This window comes from Aedes aegypti, chromosome 3 (genome assembly GCF_002204515.2).
Source record: "Aedes aegypti strain LVP_AGWG chromosome 3, AaegL5.0 Primary Assembly, whole genome shotgun sequence".
NCBI lineage: Eukaryota > Metazoa > Arthropoda > Insecta > Diptera > Culicidae > Aedes > Aedes aegypti.
The window spans coordinates 190,615,949-190,638,782 of NC_035109.1; the positions used below are offsets into that span (position 1 = coordinate 190,615,949).

Genomic DNA, 22,834 nt, shown 5'->3' on the forward strand with positions numbered 1-22,834 from the left:
ACATTATCTTTCCAACACACTAATAAAGAGCAGATACATACCTGCATAAGGAATGAATTCAATTCTGAATCCGCTGTGGCGATACGGTTCTCCATCTTCATTGAAACAGCATTCTTGGGGAATCAGAGCAACAAGTCTACAAAACACATAAATTAAACAAAATCGTCAATACTTGTACATTTTAAAACTCTAATTATACATTATTATGAATTCTAGTTTTACATTATAATAACAAAACACATAGGTTTAAAACTAATACAAACTTAAAATGGAAGTTTACAAAAGGTACATCTTACATGTTCCTAATAGCACAGCTTATAGTAGCTGACTAACCTGATACGCATTACGCATATCCCGTATTCGACATCCTATCCGACCGTATCACATCAGAGCGTAATAAGAACGTCTGCGTAACTAGACTCAATTTGAAGGAGTTTTCTCGATAGACCTTGCCATATATAAGTCCTGTTTCTTGCCTGTGATTTACCTTTGCTTCTGCTTGGCCTGCGCAATGATGAAACGGTATATAGTGGTCTGCCAAACATAATCTCAACCGTTTCCGTCCAGGTCGCTGGTTCTCTAGCGTCTCTCTCTTAGAGCAGAATTTCCACAAGTGTCTGGAATTCGTAGCTTGCCTTTGCCAAGAATGATTTTGGTTACGTGCACCTGAGACCACTAAGAATAGAGATCTGCCATAAACAGGTAATAAACCACATCTACTGGACCTCCGTAGTCGGATCTTCGAGCAGAGTTTGGAAGGACGTCCAATGTCAAATATCAGGATTTCATCTTGGTACGAGCCTTTCCAGCAGTCGAACAAGGGTTGTAGCACTTGACGAAATCTTTAATTTCGCTATCAATACTGGGTGAGTACACAAAGCTTCGTACAATTCCAGATCCGGAACATATTCGGTTGGACTCGATGTTGCAGAATCCTTCGTCGAAGCTCGTCGGGAACGATGACGCTGTCGCCGAAAATGATATATCCTTCGACCCCGCTGAGCTGAGAAGGTTGCTTACCAGATCTTTCTCAATGCTGAATGATGCGATGACGTATTGGGTAATTTCTCGGGTCAGTTGGTTCGGTCGATCAGCCGGAACAACAGGTCTTCACATCCGTACTCTTTCGAAGACACATGCTGAATCTCGTAGTTGTAGTTTCTTCTCCTGGACAGAACGGACCTTTGGGTTCTAAACTTGATTGATCATCGATGTATACATCTTGAAATGCCGCTGATCGTCGTTGATCAGGTTTTGAATAGTATTCAGGAATGTCGGCTTCGATCCGGGAGGCGTTCGCGTAAGAATGGCCTTCGCGACCATACACGAACACCATGCATTTGAACAGGTTTCATATTTTTGAAATCGAAATTGTTGCGAGCATGGTTCACCTTTCCTCAGTGGCTGACGATGTCCTGCGTTTCTGTCTTGAATAGAGGATTATACGGATATCGCTCAGAATTTTCTAGATTATGACGGTACCGGCACAATTGAAGTCTTTGGGAAGCTTAGACAGGATTTAGTTGACGTACCGCCAGTGCGACGGTTCCCAATCTACTCGGTGGCCGGCGCAACTTGGCGACATGTCTCAAATTCGTGGAATCCGTCTCAAACAAGTGCAACGGCAGTAACAGGATTTATTTATTCTTCAATAGATTAAACTAACAAGCAATTATTTATTCATTTATTTGTTGCTTCAGCAATGCCGTATTTTATACGCTTGATAATATTCGCATCGTTGTACACTTGATACAATTTGTGATTCATGCGTCTGCGCCACACCCCATTTTCGAGTTTCCCACCGAATATTGCGGACAATACTTGCATTTTACGCTCGAAAACACCGAAAGCTTTCCGGTCTGCCTTTTTCAACGTCTACGCTTCGTGCCCGTAGAGAGCCACCAGAAGAATCAATGTTTTATACAGGGAGAATTTTCTTTCCGTTACAAGCTGCGGGATCTAAGCTGGTTACGTAGTTTGTAAAAGGCCCTATTCGCAGCCCCAACACGTCTTTTAACTGCGCGGGAAACGTCGTTGTCACATGTCACATGTGTTCCTTCAACAACTTCAAACAACTACCTCACCACCTACACCATCAAGCCTGACTCTATCTCTACCTGCAACCATGCACCATGCGAAAGTGCGTCTCCCTGCTTCAACCCGTCTAACGTCACGAACAAGGATGACACCTCGACTGCGATCCGAACACTTGATTTGGAACCATCCAGCGTAGCACGTATCAGCCTAATTAGTTTCGCCGGAGAACCATGTTCAGACATTGTCTGCCAGAGCTCATTTAATTTCACTATGTCGTACGCCGCCTTGAAATCAATAAAATTTCAATGGAGTGTCTGCAAGTTATACTCCCGAAATTTATCTAGGATCATTCGCAAACTAAACATATGGTGCGTTGTCGAATGGCCCTCACGAAAACCAGCTTGGTATTCGCCGACGAAGGACTCCTCGAGCGGTCTGTCTGTTAAACAGGATGCGCGACAGAATTTTGTACGCCGAGTTCAGCAGGGTAATCCTCTGTAATTGGCACACTCCAGTCTATGCCCTTTCTTGTAGATTCGGCGTATAAAGCCATTCAATCAGCCGGTGGGCAATTCTTCCTCCTCCAATACCATCAGAAGTACTCGGTGGATCGATTGGTAAAGCTGCTCACTTCCGTGCTTGAGAAGCTCGACCGGGATCTCGTCCTTTCCAGCAGCCTTACGGTTCAGCTCGATGATAGCCTTTTTAACCTCTCCAACGGTCGGTGGGTCCACAGCTTGATCGTCATCATCAATGTTCATCCTGTTCCTCGCTACATTTCCATTATCACCGTTCAACAATTGCTGAAAGGGCTCCTTCCACCTGGCAGCCACCGCCGTTTTATCGGTTAGCAAATTCCCTTCTCGATCATTGCACATGGCGGGTACTGGTACGGTATTGTGTCGCGCACCATTGATCTTTGCATAGAATCTCCGCATATCATTCCAGATCATGCTTTATTGAGCTCCAGCTACCACACTTTCTTCGTGCTGTCTTTTCTTTCTGCGGTGGATTCGCTTTTCTTCGGTTCTCGCTGCCCTGTACCGCTCTCTGTTCTGTCGGGTACCGGCCACAAGCATACGGCTTCTGGCGACATTCTTCATGTCTGTCACTTTCTGGCACTTCAGGACCTTCCGAGGCCCTAATATCGACTCGGATCATTATCAAACATCTATACTTTTATAAAAAAGCGTGCATATTTCAAGGGTGTATTATGCTACGCAACCATTACTCTTTATAATAGCTTCCTTTTCTTCTAATACACCATCTTGATTGGACCATGACTTTTCAATTTTTCGACGGTGTCTGGTATTGAGTGCTATCCGGTAATTGGGGATTTTCCCATATATCTGCTTTTGGATCTGATCCGATGATGTATCTTTTGACTCTCCTTTTGCCAGTAGACGAAGAGCACGAATTGTTGTTTTTGTCAGTCCTGAGCAGGGTTGCCACATATACAGATTTATCTGTATTACACAGATATTTTTTTATTCTGACACAGATTCAAATTGTATGAAACACAGATTTTCTTTCAACAATTGTTGTATGGACACAGATTTTTTTGTAGGGGACATAGATTCTCTAACCTGATGGATACAGATTTTCTTTCAAATCATCTGGCAGCTCTGGTCCTGAGACAGGTCCATTTTTCCTTGTCGCTGATCGATTGGCGTGTTATCCGAGTTCGTTAGGGCATGGTCACTAAAACTTGTCCACTTTTAAACGACCATTATGTTGGTTGCCAAAGATTCGCGTGTGTTTTGCGATGAATTTGCAAAAGTCGAGTTCTGCACAAAGTTGCTTACTGCATTATTTGCAACTTCAGAAAATCCCTTGGTAATGACTGAAAAGAATCTGTAGTACATGTATATAACATTCCTTGCAATTACCGAAAAACGTTTCGTCTTCTTATTCTTCTTCTTCTTCTTGACATTAAAGTCTCCACTGGGGCAGATCCGGCTACTCAGCGTAGTGTTCTAAGAGCACTTTAGGGCATATGGTTCCAGTCACCGGCCCTCCACTCGAGTCGCGATAAGACTCAACTAGATCGAACAAGAAGAGCACTTCCACAGTTATTAACTGAGAGCTTTCTTTGCCAAGGTTGCCATTTTCGCATTCGTATATCGTGTGGCAGGTACGATGATACAAGGAAATTTCCATTACGAAAAGATCCTGGACCGACCGGGAATCGGATCCAGACATCTTCAGCTTGACTTTGCTTTGTAGCCACGGACTCTAACCACTCGGCTAAGGCAGGCCCCTAACGTTTCGTAATAAACACAAAATGCGTTGCGTAATGACTATAACAGTAATCCATAATTCGAGGTTGAAAAGTAGGCGTTTCATGACAAATTTCCGTGACGAAAAACATCTCATTACAATTAGAAATTGCAAAACTCGTTCAAAAAGCTTTGACAATTCAAAAACGTGACGGTAGACAAAGATAGCTAGGTTCTCAAAGCTAGGATATATCAGATCTTCAACTAAACCGGAAGTAGACTCACCATTTTAGATTAAGGGTTTATTCACAAATTCCATTTTTGACAACAATCCACCTCCTTGTAACGATTTTTTGTATGAATATTTCACGAATTTTGTATGATCTGTAACATTTCGAGGACACCCACCCACCCCTTTCAGCGTTATGAAATTTGTGAACAGGCCCTCACGGGATCGTCAACGCTATTTGTGACTATATCTACTTACTTGGATGGTTGCTTTCGCCTCATGGTGAGCATACAGAACGCAGCTCTCTGCTTGGCCAGGCACTTTTCGTACAGCGCCCGAAACAGAACGGTAGATCCTGAAATTGTGCCTTCATCGGGATATAGGAAAAGCGAGCTACGCAAATGGTTGACAGGCGAAACCTTGGAGATTGGTTTGAACCCCAATAGCTGAATGCCCGGCTGCAACATCTGCTTCATATTGGTAACCTCGTCTACAGAAAAACTGACTTTCTCACCACCGATCGTGAGAGTTTTTCTGGAAAGGAAGAAGTCTTTAATGACAATGAAAACTAAAACGAAAATCGTCGAGAATTACCTTTGGTCTCCAGGAAGAAGCGGCTTGCTACTTGGCCCGGATTGATCATGATCGGCACATATCACTTGATAGGATCGCTTTGAAACAATAACTTCATTTGTGTCTCGTAGTAGTTTCACTTTCGCAGGATATTTGGTTTTCCTGTTAATGAAATATAAGTGGAACATCTCAAATCGATGATAATTTTACCAATTTGATGAATTACCTAATTATTTAATAACATGTTGTAACGATTGTGTCGCGCACACAATGTACATCAGCTCAAGCGCCACTCTCGGGTTAGAGAGACTGCTGACGCTTTCTCAAGTTCGGCTTAAGACTCTGTCTAAAGGCGAGTTAATCTAGTGGCTCAAACACTTCGTATTCTTCAACAAACCCAAACGGAAGCTCAACCGAATAGAAAATAAAAAAAAATATTCCGGTATTAAAATAGAATAATTTAATTTTGAAAGTTTCAAACAATCTAGCGAGCGTTATATTTGGACCTTCAAACGTATTGCAGGGGATTACAGCGTTGTTTGGATTCATATAGGGTAAGTGTACCAGTTATGGACATAGTGGTTCCCTATTTCGCCATACATGATTACTTTAATGTCTTCAAACTTGGAACATTTTTGTGTGTTGTAGTGATTAGATTTAAGATTTATCTTGATTTTGAAGCATATAAAAAGACTTAAAATGTGGAAGTTTTCAAGATATCACATATAGCCAAATAGAATAGTAGTATATGTATATAACATATAACATAACCACTATGGCCATAACTGGTACACTTTCCCTACGTACAAAGCGGTCCCTACTTTGAGCTCAAAGATCTATCTATCCTTATTATCTAGACTTACAGTTCGGTGCAAATTTTGTTGTGGTAATGAGATGGTTTCAATCGGTGGCGTGCGACGGATGCGTTGCACGGCCGGCGACAAGATGATAGGCGACGGTGTCACGTTTTGCTAGGCCTAGATGAGGCAAACAATATTTAAAAGCGACAATCTTTTTAGTGAAGCCAAGCAGTCAACACGTTCCTTGAAATAACTAAGATCAGTGATCATTAAAGTTTTGAAATCTCTTCGGTGTCTAATAATTGGAAACTGTGAGTTTCAAAATTCCGATAGCATCTACGGAGTAGTAGATTACATTGTGTAAGCAATTAGAACAAAAAACATAGTTTCCCTTCAACGAAGTGTTTTTTTTTTGTACTCTCAAACCCCGAGCGCTAAAATCGCCACGCGTATAGGTGCATTTACGCGCCAAGTGCTGCTCAAGTGAACAATGAACATCCGGTGGCTTACGAGAGAGGTGAGCGGCAGAGAACCCCCTTTCTGCGAGTCGCGATCAACTACCACCCGACGCACGTCACTCGTACCTTAATCGACTCTGAGCGAGGCTCAGACGGACGAAGCCTTCAGTCAGGCGACCCTGCAGATCTCACCCAACCGCGGCTACGCCAGAAACGATCGCCGTCGTTTGCTCGCATTCAAACTCTCATCCCATCCGAGGTGACGACGCCTCTCCGCGCAGGGCGCGTGAACATCCCCTTGTTGCGTATCTGTCGCCTGTGACACCGTCGCCTATCATCTTGTCGCCGGCAGTGCAACGCATCCGTCGCACGCCACCGATTGAAACCACCTCATTACCACAACAAAATTTGCACCGAACTGTAAGTCTAGATAATAAGGATAGATAGATCTTTGAGCTCAAAGTAGGGACCGCTTTGTACGTATATGAATCCAAACAACGCTGTAATCCCCTGCAATACGTCCAAATATGAACGCTTGCTTCGCTAGATTGTTTGAAACTTTCAAAATTAAATTATTCTATTTTAATTCCGGAATTTTTTTTTTTCTTTTCGGTTGAGATTCCGTTTGGGTTTGTTGAAGAATACGAAGTGTTTGAGCCACTAGATTAACTCGCCCTTAGACAGAGTCTTAAGCCGGACTTGAGAAAGCGTCAGAGAGACTAACCCGAGATTGGCGCTTAAGCTGCTGTACGTTGTGTGCGCGACACAATCGTTACAATGTTATTCCAGACACATACCTGGATAGGGAATAAATGTTGACACCCAGCGAAACATCATCGGACAGCTGCCATTTCACGTGCGAAAGGGCCTTTTTCTTGAAATCCCGTCTGAAAATCCTTGCTAGCAGTGGTTCGCGGGATTCTTGGTAGCAAGGGAATGTGAACTGATCGGGATCTTCGTCGGCTACCGTACAAAGAAATTCCTGAAATTGACAATCATATGGGAGGTTAGATTACAATTTAGAAAATTATTATTATGCTTTATTAAAGACACTTTACCACATATCTGAGTGGCATTCGTTTCTGACAATTTAGAAAATGGAAATTGAAATGAATATATTTTGACCGAGCTTCTTGCGCCATTTTAAATGTATTGTCGCCTATGATACCACTGCTACCAAGACGAGCTTCGGGTACTTAGCTCTTTTCACTACCAGTATCATTTCTGCTGCCCCACGTTTCAACCAAGTGTACGTACAGGTCTACAATTTCCATAATATAATAATATTGTCATGGGGCCCAGACAACCATAGCGGTAAACGCGCAGCTATTCAGCAAGACCAAGCTGAGGGTCGTGGGTTCGAATCCCACCGGTCGAGGATATTTTCGGGTTGGAAATTTTCTCGACTTCCCAGGGCATAGAGTATCTTCGCACCTGGGGATTTTTTTTTATTATCGTACAAATTGGGCCGAAGGGTCTCAGATTTTCATGAAACTTTTTCCACAGGCAGGGCTCATGGATATATGAATAAAAAATAATTGAGAAAAATTCAGGGTCGCCTATTTTTCCGGACAACTCAGGTGGAATTTTTTTGTTTTCCCTTGACACTACTTACTTTGAAAAATCATAGCTCAAGAACGAAGCATCGTAGAAACAAAGTTTTTATATGAAAATTTAAGCAAATTTTCTCAGAAATCCAAAAAAAAATATGAACTGGAAAAAGTTATCCACAAAATTTTTCCCCGTTGGGAAATTCATAAAGAAAAGCTGGAAAATCTATGCCCGAACTCGCAGAAAATTTTTATTAAAATATTTTTGAGAAGGAAACTTTATAAACTTCAATTCTAGTAACTTTTAGGATGTACTTTTTTTTTGTTCCTGAGTTATGGTCAATTTTGTGAAAAATGACCGTATTAGCCTTTTCTTTGAAAACCCATATTTCAATCGAAGCATCAGAAAAACAAGATTTTTTTATCAAAGCAATTGCAAATTTTTTAAAAGATCTGAAAGAAACGATATGGGATTGGTTTTAATGAAGTATAAGTCGGATTGGATTATATTTTTCATGAAACATTACACCGTTAAACAAAGCTGAAAAAACTGTTTCTCTTCCATTCCAAGGGATTCTTTCTTTTCTATGGAACAAATAAGATTCTTTTTATATTTTTTTTTAATTTTATTTATTCAATTATTCAGTACATAACTTACATTTTATCTTAAAACTATCTATTTTTTCAACCGGGAAGATTGCCTTTGGTTGCTACCACCAGAAGATTTTCGTTTCTTTGTAGTATTAAGAACAAAGCATGCTGTATTTTCTTGATTTTCATGTGCATCTGAGAATTCACTCGCAAAAATGCTTCGTTCGTCTTTTGGAATAAATGAATGATATTTTTTTTTGTTCCAGGAATTGGAACAAGGTTAGAAAATCTCTCCTGAAGTAATTTTTCAGCCTCTGAATAGTCATTTTCAGTTGCATAGATGAATTCCCAATCTTTTTTAAATTGGTCTTTCACCTTTTGCGACACAGCCCAGTCAAAAAATTGTTTGGCGTTATTAATTTCCGCTGACTTTCTAATACTAGCATCTCTAGCCATTCGCTTAATATTGCCACCGATACCATCACTTTCCATGTGAGGTTGGGAAAAAGTGCCATTCTGCTCTAATTTTAAAATCATTTTCATGGTTCCATACATTTTTGAAATTTGATTTATTTTTGTACTGCTCTCCGCAACCATCAGAAAGATAAATGATTTTTTCAAGCTCAGGAAATTTATTTTTCAATCTTGAAATTTGTTTGAAAAGCATAAACTGATGTCGTATTATGCTTTTTTATGTCAGCAATTACAACAAAATTTAAGACTTTGATCGAAGATTTGTCTTTGTAATAAATTACAAATGGATGTATTGTTACTTGAGGTCGTACAAAGTAATGGTTTTGAATGGAATCTTGTATCACGCACGAATAATTTTCCGCGAAATCCATCTGGCACATTATTTCTTTGTTTTCAACTAGTGATTCCTTTTTAGCTCTTATAAATTTATTTTGTTTATCTACTTTGAATTGATGTACAAGAAACTTCTCTGTGAGATTTTTCAAGTTTTCTATAAAATCATTTATATTTTCCTCTTTGTTGATAATTTCACAACGAGGAGAAATAATCCAAAAACAATACTTAACTTCTTCAACGTTGTTTTCATCTAAGCGATTGGCAACAAAATCTAATTTCTTTAATTTACAATCCTCACAGGACCTCAAGTAACAATCATCTGTACTATCTGGACATATCATTTGACTAGTCAAAAAGGTGTTTTTTTTTCTGTATTATGAACTTCAAATCAATTAGTTTTTTTCAATGCATCAACCATGAATTTCATATTCTCATGTATCATGCAAACACAAACATTCACGGCCGATGAATCCTTTGTATAAACACATTGTTTTGGTTTAAGTTTCCAGAACGATGTGAATGAGACAAATTCCTGTTCACTCTTACAGGTTTCCAAATATTGTTTATATAAAGTATCCAAAGGGTCAAGCAAAAGGAGTTTTTGAACATTTTGGCGCACTTTATTGGGTAACTTAATAGATATGGTATCTTTCAAGCCAGGAAATGGCCGACTGATATAATCCCTTAGGTAAAAATTTGAAACTATGTCTTGGACATCTGATCCATGCGAGGGTCGTCCTACTTTTGAAAGTGGTTGAATCCCTAAATTGTATTTTTTTGATTCAGTTATAACGTGTTGAGACACGCCAAAATGAGCATATGACCAATTCCTAGGAAGTAATTTTAGAAGTTCAATTTGCTTGTCAGGTTCGGCTTTTGTAACAGCTGAGTTCAAATTTAATAAAACGGAATTAAAATCCTCTGTAACATCGACAATATTAGGCGGAAACCAAGTCTTTATTTTACTCAAAATTTGATTGACCATTTCGTCCGTAGAAGCATTGCGATAGTTACTACTAGAAGCATCCAAACGTGAAGATTTTACTTGAAAAGAAATTTCCAAGAATTTAGCAAGCTCTTGTATTTTTTGTACATTAGGTATTTATAGAACCAACTGACTCACCCGAGTTTCCTTTGGCGACGCCAACGAAGATAGTGGTGAAACTTGTTCCTCAAACGCCATTGCTTCTGGAAGATCCGTTACGAGAGCCTTCTGGTCACCGGTAATGGAGCACTTCACGCAAATTTTCATCTTTTCCATAATCCACCGAACTCCATTCGAATGAAGCTTACTGATGAGGCCTTGGCTGATCGATCGTAGATTTGTCCTTACTGATTTGTGGCCGTCCAGTCCGAAGGGGTTACAGCATAAAGAATTGGGAAAACTTTTTTCAATTTACAAAAAATAATAACGAGGAATATACAGCTAATAGACAACACTTGCACTTTCTAACTGCTCTTTGTTAGTTTTTGGTAAACTTATGATTCTCAAGCCATTTCAACGCTTTAAACTTGAATTGGTAAATACCTATTTGTCATATTGTCTACCCATTTATTTAACTGTCAATTTTGTAGTTACCTAACAGGAAAAAATTGCCTACATTCTGATTGAAGAAAACTTTGTTTCTATGTAGTTTCGTTCATAAGAAATTTTGTTTATGAACTTATAAATTTGTAAATAGGGTTCAGAACCACTTGGGCACTTCCATGATTCTCTTTGGCATGAGGGTTTTTTTTTGACCGAATTATCTGAAACTTTGCAATAAGAGGCACTTCAATACGACGTATATTATGGCCCAATACGAGCTCCGTAGTTTTCAAAAAACCCCACTGCCGAAGTGAATCAAAAGTGCCAAGAATAGGATCCGGCTCCCTATATGGTTCAAACAGCTCATCCTAGCAATATTTGATCATGTTTTAGGAACGAAAAATGAGCGTATTGAAAAATATTGTAGGATTGGATCTTATTGATCGCTCTTTTCAAATATACTTTGTTTGAATGCTGGAATAGCTAATCAGGTTTTCATTATTTGTTTTCATAAACAGTGAAAAATGTCCTGGAAAACTGATTCCATTTCAAAAATTTCATATTTTTGAGATAATTTGAATCCGGTTCGACAAGTCAAGATGAGTCTTGAGTCATGATTTTTAAACGAAAAGGCATGTATGGCAAATCTTTGCATTTTTTACAAAATTGACCATAGATCAGGAACTAAAGAAAAGTACATCCTAAAAGTTACCAGAATTGAAGTTTATAAAGTTTCATTCTTAAAAATATTTTATTAAAAAATTTCCGCGAGTTTGGGCATAGATTTTCCAGCTTTTCTTTATGAATTTCCCCAACGGTGGAAAATTTTGTGGAAAACTTTTTCCAGTTCATATTTTTTTTTAAAAACTTTGTTTCTACAATGTTTCGTTCTTGAGTTATGATTTTTCAAAGAAAAGTCTTATATGGCACATCTGGACATTTTTCACAAAATAGGCCCTAACTCAAAAACGAAAAAAAAAGTGCATTCCAAAAATTTCAGTGATTAAAGCTTATAAAATTACCTTCTCGAAAATATTTGTTTGAAAATTTTCCACGAGTTCGGGCATAGTTTTTTAGGGTTTTTTTTACAAATTTTCCCAACGGTGGAAAATTTTGTGGAAAACTTTTTCCAGTTCATATTTTTTTTTTTGGATTTTTGAGAAAATTTGCCTAAATTTTCATATAAAAACTTTGTTTCTACGATGCTTCGTTCTTGAGTTATGATTTTTCAAAGTAAGTAGTGTCAAGGGAAAACAAAAAATTTCCACCTGAGTTTTCCGGAAAAATAGGCGACCCTGAATTTTTCTCAATTTTTTTTATTCATATATCCATGAGCCCTGCCTGTGGAAAAAGTTTCATGAAAATCTGAGACCCTTCGGCCCAAACCCGTACGGTAATAAAAAAAAATCCCCACCTGCCACATGATATACACATGCAAAAATGGTAAATTGGCATAGAAAGCTCTCAGTTAATAACTGTGGAAGAGCTCATAAGAACACTAAGCTGAGAAGCAGGCTTTGTCCCAGTTGGGACGTAACGCAAGAAAGAAGAAGAATAATATTGTCACCCGTGAAGCAAATCTGGATCTGTTAAAAATTTCTTCCACACCTTCAAGGCTCTGTTTTACCTTGTTGTAGTCCACGGCTGAATTTCAAACTACCAGTCGGTGTTTCATTTGGGAGGCGACAGGTCCCTGTAACCAGGTTCCTGGTTTACAATAGGCCTAAGCGAAATCTGCCTAGAAGACAAGGAGGAGGTTTAACAGTGAGATCTGCGAATTTGTGTTGAAAAGCCACAGGTCTATAATCAACTCTGTACTCGTGCCGCTTTCAAAGAATTTTACATTAGTTCGACTTAACCTTAAAGCAGTGAATGTAGTGATCCCGTTCACCAGAAGTGAAGATGGACCACGTGTAAATTAATTATTATTTTTAATTAGGCAAATAATTATTATTTTTTTTTGTCGGTAGCGATAGGGGTAGTACTGGCACTTTTAATCTGCCCTAAGCCCCTTCCCATGGGGCAGCAGGGACGACAGTCCAGGGGCTTAACGGACCCCCCCCCAGGACCTCTGCGAGTTGGGGAGTTGCCCAGGATGTGGTGAAGTTCGCAGTGGGCTCTGATGAACCTTCATAAAAACCACAAAAATCCGAATGCAACTCTGTCACAGCGACCGGTGCCGCTTAAAGTACCCTAGCCCAAACTAACAGGAGTGCCAACCGGCACATCAGGATTGATACCAGTGAGATCCTGATTATGGCATACTGGTCGCGATACAAACGGACAAGGCATGGAATTACGAGTAGGAGTGCTTCGAGCACATTGGGACCAACGCCAGTACGGCCCCAATTATGTATACTGGCAGCGCACGACAAAGGACAAGTAACGGTATATGTACTGGGTAATATGCTTTGAGGCTGACAGCGGCGACATTCTACTCCCTTAGTAGGGTCGGGTGACACTGGCCCGAAACGGCGAGTGGGTTAATGGCGCAGGCTGCCCCCGTCCCGTAAAACCGTGGCAGGCCTTAGAGTACGTTCCAAATCCGTCGCCTGGTTGTTCCAACTGGGCGGGAGTAGGCTCAGATGCCATTACCTGACCTGCGCCGATCCGGCTCTGAACATAGTACCCCATAAAGGACTATGTCAACCCTAGCATGGCCTCCCTGCTTGCATAGATAACCATGGGATTATAAAGGCGACTATTCCAGCGGAGATGGATAGCGGCTCTTAGGGGGACCCATAAGAGATGATCAACCAAAACAAACAACTAGCGGAATGTGAAGGAGAGGCTTCTGGACCTATCAGTAACCGGCTAAGGTTCCCGCCAAGGAAGGAGGCGACCAACTTTATTGAAAACAGTGTGGGCAAAAGCCTAGATACTGTGACGACGGCAGGCACTGGCCGCTCCAGTGCAACATGTGTGGTGACCGATGGTCCGGGACTAATCGAGGCCATGGATCGCAATAGGGAGTACCTCCCTAAAATGCAGGTAGCTGCTGAGCAACTTGATGTCATCATCGAATATGTTAAAAGCAAAACAAATATCAGCAAAGACTTGAAAACAAGTCTACTGAAATTGCGACAATCAGTCCTAGCTGCAAAGCAGGACTACGAGAAAGCCAAGGAACAACTGGGCAAGGTAGAAGGCCAAAAAGACACTAGGTCATGTCAGACCGAAGTGTTTTCCTTCACAGGCAACGCGAATATATCTGATGATATTATTCGATACGCGATGCGGAAGAGGGAAGCTTCCGGTGATGAATACGTGGCGAAAAGACGTATGGTTGCTAAGGGAAAAGTGACCTACGCGGCCGTCCTCCAAAGCGGAAAAGCTGGCACGAGCCAAGCCCCGCGATCAAGAGGACATGGCAACAAAGGAGAGGCCAACACCAATCCTAAGGCCAAGAATGCCAAGAAAAAGGAGCCACGGGTTAACCGGAACCAGGCAGTGCATCCACAGGAACCACGGGCGCAAGGCAACAGCAACCCGTGGATACGAGTTGGAAATAAGAAAAAACAGAGGAAACCGAAAACGGAGCCCAAGGAGAGCGCTAAACCGAAAACAGCGAAACGTAGGAATTTAGGCGAAGCCCTCGTTATCAAAACGGAGGAAGCAAAATACGCCGAGGTTCTGAAGGCGATGCGAAGCACAGAGAAGCTATCGCCATTGGGCGCAGACGTGCGAAGCATAAGGCGAACTAGGATTGGTGAAATGATCCTAGTCTTAAAGAAGGACGCCAAGGAAAAGGGTGCAGTCTATAAGCAACTGGCACAAGAAGTACTTGGTGACGAGGTTGATGTAAGATCCCTTACTGCTGAAGCGACTCTCCAGTGTAAAAATCTGGATGAGGTCACCGATGCAGCGGAGGTCTCGGCTGCCCTCAAAGAGCAGTGTGACATCGACGTAGCCAGTAAGGCCATCCACCTTAGAAAGGGCCCGCAGGGCACCCAGGTGGCGGCGATCAGGCTGCCGGTCGCAGAGGCCAACAAAGCGAAGAACTTGGGCATACTCAAGGTAGGCTGGTCGGTTTGCCGGCTGAGCATACAACAGCCTCCTGAAGTTTGCTTCAAGTGTTTCGGGAAGGGCCATAAGTCGTGGAATTGCAATGGTCCCGACAGAAGTAAGATGTGCAGAAAATGCGGCGCTGAAGGCCATAGGGCAAGCGATTGTAAGCAAATCGCTAAGTGCCTAATATGTGTCGACAGAGCAGACAACGGACACTTAACGGGCGGACCCAAATGTCCGGGCACAAGCGGAGTATCAAAGCAGCCAAAACGGAAGTAACACAGTTAAATTTAAACCACTGTGATGCAGCCCAGCAGCTGCTTTGGCAGTCAGTCTCGGAAACCAAGACTGACGTGGTGTTATTATCGGACCCATACCGCATACCAGCCAACAACGGGAACTGGGTGGCGGATAGGTCTCAACAGCTAGCAGCTATAGGGACGACAGGACGATACCCAATCCAAGAAGTAGTCTCTAGCTCAAATGACGGTTTTGCGATAGCAAAAATCAACGGCGTGTTCTATTGCAGTTGTTACGCGCCCCCAAGGTGGTCGATTGAGGAATTTTCCCACATGGTTGACAGGATGATGGCCGAACTAGCTAATCGGCAGCCAGTAGTGATAGCTGGCGACTTTAATGCATGGGCAGTGGAGTGGGGTAGCCGCTGCACCAATCAAAGAGGCCAGCTATTGTTGGAATCCCTGGCCGCATTAAATGTAGAGCTGGCAAATGTGGGTACAGTGAGTACCTTCCGCAGAAATGGTGCAGAATCGATCATCGACGTGACGTTTTGTAGTCCTAACCTTTTAGGTACCATGAACTGGCGCGTTGATGACGGTTATACTCATAGCGATCATCAATCGATTCGCTATAGTATAATACCAGGCAGGCAGAAGGCAGCGCGATGTAACTCGACCCAAGCCCGAGGATGGAAAACAGCGCGCTTCGACGGCGAAGTATTCACTGAAGCCCTGAGGCGCGAACGAAACACTCTGGACCTAAACGGTGAAGAGCTAGTTGCTATGATATCACGAGCGTGTGATGCTTCCATACCGAGAAAAGCCCCTCCTAGAGAGAACAGGCCGCCAGTGTATTGGTGGTGCGAATCAATTGCAAATCTTCGAGCAATCTGCCTTCGGGCTTGACGAAGAATGCAACGCGCACGCACAGAAGCACAAAGAGAGGAACGCGGTGCAGCATTCAGAGAGGCAAAGTTGGCTCTCAAAAAGGAAATCAAGAGTCGAAAACGGGCATGCTTTGAAAGTCTATGCGAGAGTGCCAATTCTAGTCCATGGGGTGACGCCTACAGAGTGGTAATGGCTAAGACCAAAGGAGCCATAGCGCCCCAAGAGAAATCGCCCGAGTTGCTGCGATCGATAATCGATGTACTCTTCCCGCACCATCCCATAAGCCCATGGCCCCCAGCGCCGTATGCGGCAGATGAAGGAGAAGAAGTGGCGAGAGTGACGAACGAAGAGCTGGCAGAAGTCGTGAAATCATTCGCGTCAAACAAGGCACCGGGACCCGATGGTATCCCGAATGTTGCCTTAAAAGCGGCAGTGAACACGGATCCGTACATGTTCAGAACCACGATGCAACGCTGCATTGATCAAGGAATCTTCCCGGATGTATGGAAGCGACAGAAATTGGTGCTACTACCAAAGGCGGGGAAACCACCAGGTGACCCGTCGGCGTATAGACCTATCTGTCTACTAGATACGACGGGCAAGTTATTGGAGAGGTTGATTCTCAACAGACTAGTACCGTATACGGAGAGTGCGGACGGCCTGTCCAACAACCAGTTTGGATTCAGAAAAGGTAAATCTACTCTGGACGCCATCCAGTCGGTCGTTCAAACAGCTGAGGTGGCAATCGAGCATAAAAGGAGCAGCATCCGTTACTGCGCGGTTGTCACTCTGGATGTGAAGAATGCGTTCAACAGCGCAAGCTGGGAAGCAATAGCACACGCGCTTCACCGCCTCAAGGTACCGGTGCAGTTGTGTAAGCTTCTAGAAAGCTATTTTGATGGTAGGATTCTACTGTATGACACAGAGGAGGGGCAGAAAAGCGTTCGAATTACCGCGGGAGTACCTCAAGGTTCAATCCTGGGCCCGCTGTTATGGAATGCGATGTACGATGACGTACTGAGGCTGCCCCTTCCGACGGGTGTTAAGATTGTTGGCTTCGCCGACGATATCACCCTAGTGGTCTATGGTGAATCGATGGAGGAAGTAGAGTTGACAGCAGCGCACTCTATTTCCCTGGTTGACGAATGGATGAAGTCTAGGAAACTAGGACTGGCCCGTCACAAGACTGAGGTGGTGGTGGTCAACAACCGCAAGTCCGAGCAACGGGCGCTTATCTCGGTAGGTGATTGCACCATAGAGTCCAAGCGATCCCTTAGGCATCTTGGGGTAATGATCGATGACAAGCTGAGCTTCGCTAGCCACGTTGAATATGCCTGTAAAAGGGCATCTACGGCTATAGCGGCGCTTTCGAGGATGATGTCTAACAGCTCTGCTGTAATTGCCAGCAAACGCAAGCTGCTGGCAAGCGTGGCGCTATCCATACTAAGGTATGGAGGACCAATCTGGTCAAAAGCGCTTAGAACGAACAGAAACCTAAAGCGGTTGGAAAGCACGTACAGGATAATGTGCTTAAGAGTAGCAAGTGCATACCGGACGGTATCTAAAGAGGCCGTGTGCATCATAGCCGGGATGACGCCCATCGGGCTCATCATCAAGGAAGATGTTCAATGCTTCAACCAAAGGGGTACCAGAGGAGTCCGCGACACGTGTAAAGAGGAAACGCTCAGAAGCTGGCAGCAGGAATGGGATAACTCCACTAAGGGTAGATGGACCCATCGACTAATACCAAATGTGTCAGATTGGTATGGTAGAAGCCATGGGGAAGTGAACTTCCACCTGACGCAGTTTCTGTCAGGACATGGTTGCTATAGACAGTACCTGCATAGGTTCGGGCACTCAGATTCTCCTGCGTGCCCCAATTGTGCTGGTGTAGAGGAAACAGCGGAGCATGTCGTGTTCGATTGCCCCCGTTTCATTGTTGTGAGAGGTCGCATGCTCACTACATGCGGAGGGGACACGTCCCCCGACAATATTATAGAGAGAATGTGTGCGGATGCCGAGTGCTGGAATGCAGTAACTACGGCTGTCACTCACATTATGTTAGAATTGCAGCGTCTATGGCGCGCCGACCAAGAGTTGGCTGCAGAGGATTAGCCCTGCCGAGGCTGGTCCCTTGTAACATTGTTTAAGTCGGCTAGGAGAAGCAGTTTGCCTAGGCTACTTCTGCTACACGTGTTGTGCTATATGCACTGGCCCCTTCCCGAAGAAATACCGTAAGGTGGTTCCGGGGAGATGAGGGTCTGAGTCCAAGGGTCATGTCGATGCACTGTTCATCACTTGAGCAATTCTAAATGAATTGCTCATGCACAGTGCATAGGCTGGTTTTAGCGGGTCGTCGTTGGTGCGTCATCCCCACATTCCCTGAGTTATCTTCTCAGGGGATCTGTTTGCAGATTTCCCCCTTGTAAAAAACAAAAAAAAAAAAAAAAAAAAAGCCCCTTCCCAGCATTTGCTTTTATAAGCCTCTATTGCGTTCATCACACAGACGTTCCTAAGCAATGTTGCTCAAATGGTCACTGTGTACCCTAGCAGCAATCAGCCCTTACCGTAGTTTTGCAGTCTAGTAGTTCAGACTACTATCAACCTATGATAAGGCCCGAAATGTGGTTAAAGTGAAGAACGAAATAGTTTTATTAAGAGGTCCTCATTTCCCATTTCATTCCATCACTTACTATCGACACTATCACGTATACCACTGAATATCACTCATCAACTTTCGTATAACACTTCAGATATAATATCCATTAGGTATATCACATTTCACTATCACAACTACAAATTTTCATCAAAATTACATTACACCATTTTCATATAAATTCATTGTTATTATCATTTACCATCTGTTATCATTACAAAGTAATTAAAAGATATTCAATTTATGTTTTTATTATTTATCTACAGCAACATAAATTACAAAACTACGATTTAGCACTACGATCAAGAAAGTTACAGAAAAAAAAATATCACTTCGATCCATTCTTTTGCACTCACTGTCATTATAAAATCATACATGTGTGAAGAACTAGGCCATAGTGTTTATCTTCAGAGAAATGATTGCAAAATGTATTATGACCATTGTTAAACTAGTAGGGCCATATAATTATTATTTGTATATTTAACAAAACTACCACAATCACTTCCAATGCCATTTTCAAATTTTCATCACAATGCATTTTTTTAAACATCAATATTAGCACCCTCACAATCACTAATTTCATAACGACGAGTGTAACGCAGAATTTTACCAAACACACATTCTTATGTTGCATTATAAAACGATTGAACACACGTTGGCTTCGAAACTTAACCACCATTACTGATTAGTACAAAGGATTGTACAGCTCGTGTAAACGAACTGAACCATCAACAACCAGCAAAGGTTTATAAGTAACTAATGAGCCCTGGCGATCCCTCCGTTGGAAGAGGACCTGATAATATGCCGAAACATATTAACAGATCCTCCGCCTGAATGCAGCCGTTTGCCAAAGTATTGGTAAGGTGATATGTTTCACAGACGGGTATTATTATGGTGCACCTTCTACTTTGGCACCGTCAAACCCTGTGTTCTTGGCCAGGGTGAACACGTGTAAGGCAAATAATTATTGAACTTGAATCTAAAGTGCTGAAAAATTTCATCATAATAACTCACACTAGTGAACAACTTAAAGCTTTGTATGAGAAATCGCAAAATTTGCTAATGTATCGACCACCTTCGTAAGTACAAACCTGATAAAACTTGGAGCCGTCGAACTGCTCGCTCATCGGAATCAAAACTATGTTGATGTCCAGCTGTTGAAGATCCTTCGCCTTGACAAAACACTGCTGATATTCGTAGCTTCCGGCCGAATGCGGCTCATCGTTCGATGTGAACAGGACAATGCTGGATTGCTCCAATTTATAGCCACATCGTGTGAACAGTCGTGAGCACAGCCAAAGGACGTCCGACAGGTTGCTATCTGGAATAGTAGTGGGTTAATAGGACCGTTTTTGAATAAGTTTATGGATAGTAACACAACCAACCTTGGGAATGTCCAAACTTTCGATCGAAGTCAAGATCCTCAGAATCTTTAAAGTTTATAATTTTACGGATGGAATCAGCCGATGGATTCGATAGTGGCATGTAAATTGCAGTTTTCTTCGGGACTACCAATCCGGTTTCCAGCTCTATTTCATCCGCAGGGGCTGGACTATGCTCCGTGTTGTAGAACACAACTCCAACCTGGAAACGAATGACAAAATAAGTAAATCGAAACTTGGCTATCCTTGTAATAAATAAACCGTATATTGGGCCGATTTATGGCTGATTTAATATCAATGAGCCGACAACTAGCACTATATATGCAATGTAAGGGATTTGACCCGATATACGGCTTATTGTTATCTAATTATTATACATATATCAATAACACTTCTAAACTAGGGTAACCAATATATTTTGGACCCCTATATATTTTGGACCCCCTTGGCCGTTTTCCTGCAAATTTCCCAGTTTAAATCGAAAGACCAACTCAATTTGCATGCCATTTGGAAAGATAGGACTATTCCGCACTTGCATCAACCGTTTGTACAAAGAAAGTGTGTTTATTTTATCTGAAATTAATTTCTCGCGTTCAGTATCATAAGGGCGTAACTGCAGTGATCGATTTCTCTTCATCGATTTTCTCTTTAGTTAATTATTTAGCCGGGCAACTGTTTCCGACTGCTATTTTTGACTTAGTAGAAAGTACTCATCATCCTTTAACGTACTGCACCGTAAAATGTTTCGAAAACCTATTGAATTTCGCGTAATAATGCAAAGAGAAAATCGACGAAGATAAATCGAAAACTGTAGATACGCCTGTATGATACTAAACGCGAGATTTAATTTAATCGGTGCATCCATGCAACCGTTACAACACGTTACACACAGAAATTGGAGCCGTCAGAAATTGTTCAAATGTAAACAAAAACTTTTTTTGTATGGTATTCAGTTAGAGCTGCCTGACAGCTTAACTTGTCAAGGCTGAACCCTCGATCTGGCTTTTGCCAAGTTTCCCCTCTACCAGGAATACTCAGACGGACTAGGCAATGGCGCCCACATGAACACTGTTTTTTGACGTGGTAGTTTTTGAAAAATACCCATATTCCCTTGCTTCTGAGAAAAGGAAGCATTGTGAAAATCAGCAGCTCCATCAGAATTTGTTTGAAATAGTAGTGTAGTAGTGTCATTACTAATACTGTTTAGTCGAAATGGTTTTGAATAATTTGTCATTCAAGTGCTATTCTGATTACTCCTGTCTTTTACGTTAGATTAGAGTCTTAAATGCCAATTGTTGTCAAGTTTTAACAAAATTAAACTGTTTAGTAGTAGTTCTAGTTGATTTAATTTGTTGTTGTTAAAAGTATTTATTGGTCATTACGTTCATATATCCTTGAAGAAAAAAGTCGCTTTCCTTGTCTGTTCAACAATTTTTCGAAACTAGCAAGTGTACCCTAATGATCGATCTCAGCGTCTTACTTTCCACAGTCATTTTATAGTGAATATTGAAAAGTAAAGTTACCTTAGGCTTCTATTACAGTCTCCTACATGATTCACTTTTCGGTGGCAAATGCAATGCTTCACAACGCCTACTTTCTACTTGTAAATTTTGCGAAAATGAAGCTGGAATTAGATTATTTATACCGCTGTTACAAAAGAGGTATTTCTTATTATGGCAATGTAAAAACCAGGGATGAGAAAAGTACTGGAGCAAACATTTACCGCCTCTACATTTACATCTTTCTACACGACCATCAGAATCCAAAGCAAACCATGACGGTTCAAAACAAAAAAATGTCACGACTCTTCAAAAATGTAATCTTCTTCTTCCTAACGTTTTTCAACCCCGAATGCGAAATGACTCGAGCACAGTGGTGACACGATTTTTGCGGTTTTCGGGGTTTTGCATTTTTGCTCGATAAAGGCAGTATGAAATTGAACTTGTTTATATGTATCGTAACGGAATGATTGTGGTCTTTCTGTTAGAGCTAATAGATTTCAATTAGTTGAAAACACAAGCGAAATATTAGCGATTGAATGATTTAACACTTTTTTCAATCATTCAGCTTGGAATGGCTGCCCGAAAATGGTCATAGTGGAGAGACAAAAACAGTCAAGCAGTGTGTGAACCGTTGGCAGCGCAACGCCTGATGGTATTGATGCTGCTGCTGCTTTGTGTTTTGGTGGAATGGCAGAATCGATGAACTGTGGTGAATTGTGGTCACAGTTCCCAAGACTGGTAAAAACTAGTGATCCTTTATAGAGAGATAAGCGGAAGTAAAATGGAATGATTTGGCAACAGACCAGCACTGCTGATTTTGCTCGGCGTCGAGAATAATACTGTAACACGGACATGACTTCCTCATTGCTATAAAGTGTATTTTGTTTCGTTATTGATCTTTGGGCTACATATCAAAACTAATAAACAGCCGAAAACTAAAAATCGCATTGACAAAAATTCAAAAAAGTAAAACATTTCATATTTTTGCTTCATGCAAAATTGCTTTTACTGAAATAATTTCAAGCGGATTGCATTACTCCTCAAGAAAAGTTCAAAACAAACATAACGCATGTTCGTTTGGCTCACACTTTGACAGCTCTCGCTGCTCGATTGGCTCACACTTTGACAGAAATGTCAGCTTCCGCGAATCTCTCTTATAAAGGATTTCTAGTAAAAACCATATTAAAATAAGATTGTCGCCACTTATTTCTACTCAGTGAATCTACTAGTCATTTTCCTAAGAGTTCCTATGTATTCCCTACGTCGTATATGATAACGATGTATCTAGCTAGCTAATAGTAAGAGTGGCTACGGATCATTCTGGTTAGCAAAAGGCAAACTGAACGTCACCAATAGTATTAATG

At 41.7% G+C, this 22,834-nt stretch overlaps 2 protein-coding genes across 3 annotated transcripts in view; one reads left to right on the plus strand and one right to left on the minus strand.

The window, feature by feature from the left end:
• LOC5568851 (arrestin domain-containing protein 17) overlaps positions 1-22,834 on the plus strand; it is a 156,085-nt gene that overhangs the window by 35,747 nt on the left and 97,504 nt on the right. The window lies entirely within an intron of this gene.
• Positions 1-22,834, minus strand: part of LOC110678329 (X-ray repair cross-complementing protein 6) — a 35,209-nt gene that overhangs the window by 752 nt on the left and 11,623 nt on the right. For both annotated transcript variants that reach the window (XM_021851064.1, XM_021851065.1), the window contains exons 3-8: positions 19,972-20,170; positions 19,678-19,907; positions 7,114-7,298; positions 5,080-5,220; positions 4,744-5,019; positions 42-136 (exon numbers count right to left, since the gene is read on the minus strand). In XM_021851064.1, the coding sequence (XP_021706756.1) occupies positions 42-136; positions 4,744-5,019; positions 5,080-5,220; positions 7,114-7,298; positions 19,678-19,907; positions 19,972-20,170 (1,126 nt within the window). The remainder of the gene's footprint in view (positions 1-41; positions 137-4,743; positions 5,020-5,079; positions 5,221-7,113; positions 7,299-19,677; positions 19,908-19,971; positions 20,171-22,834) is intronic.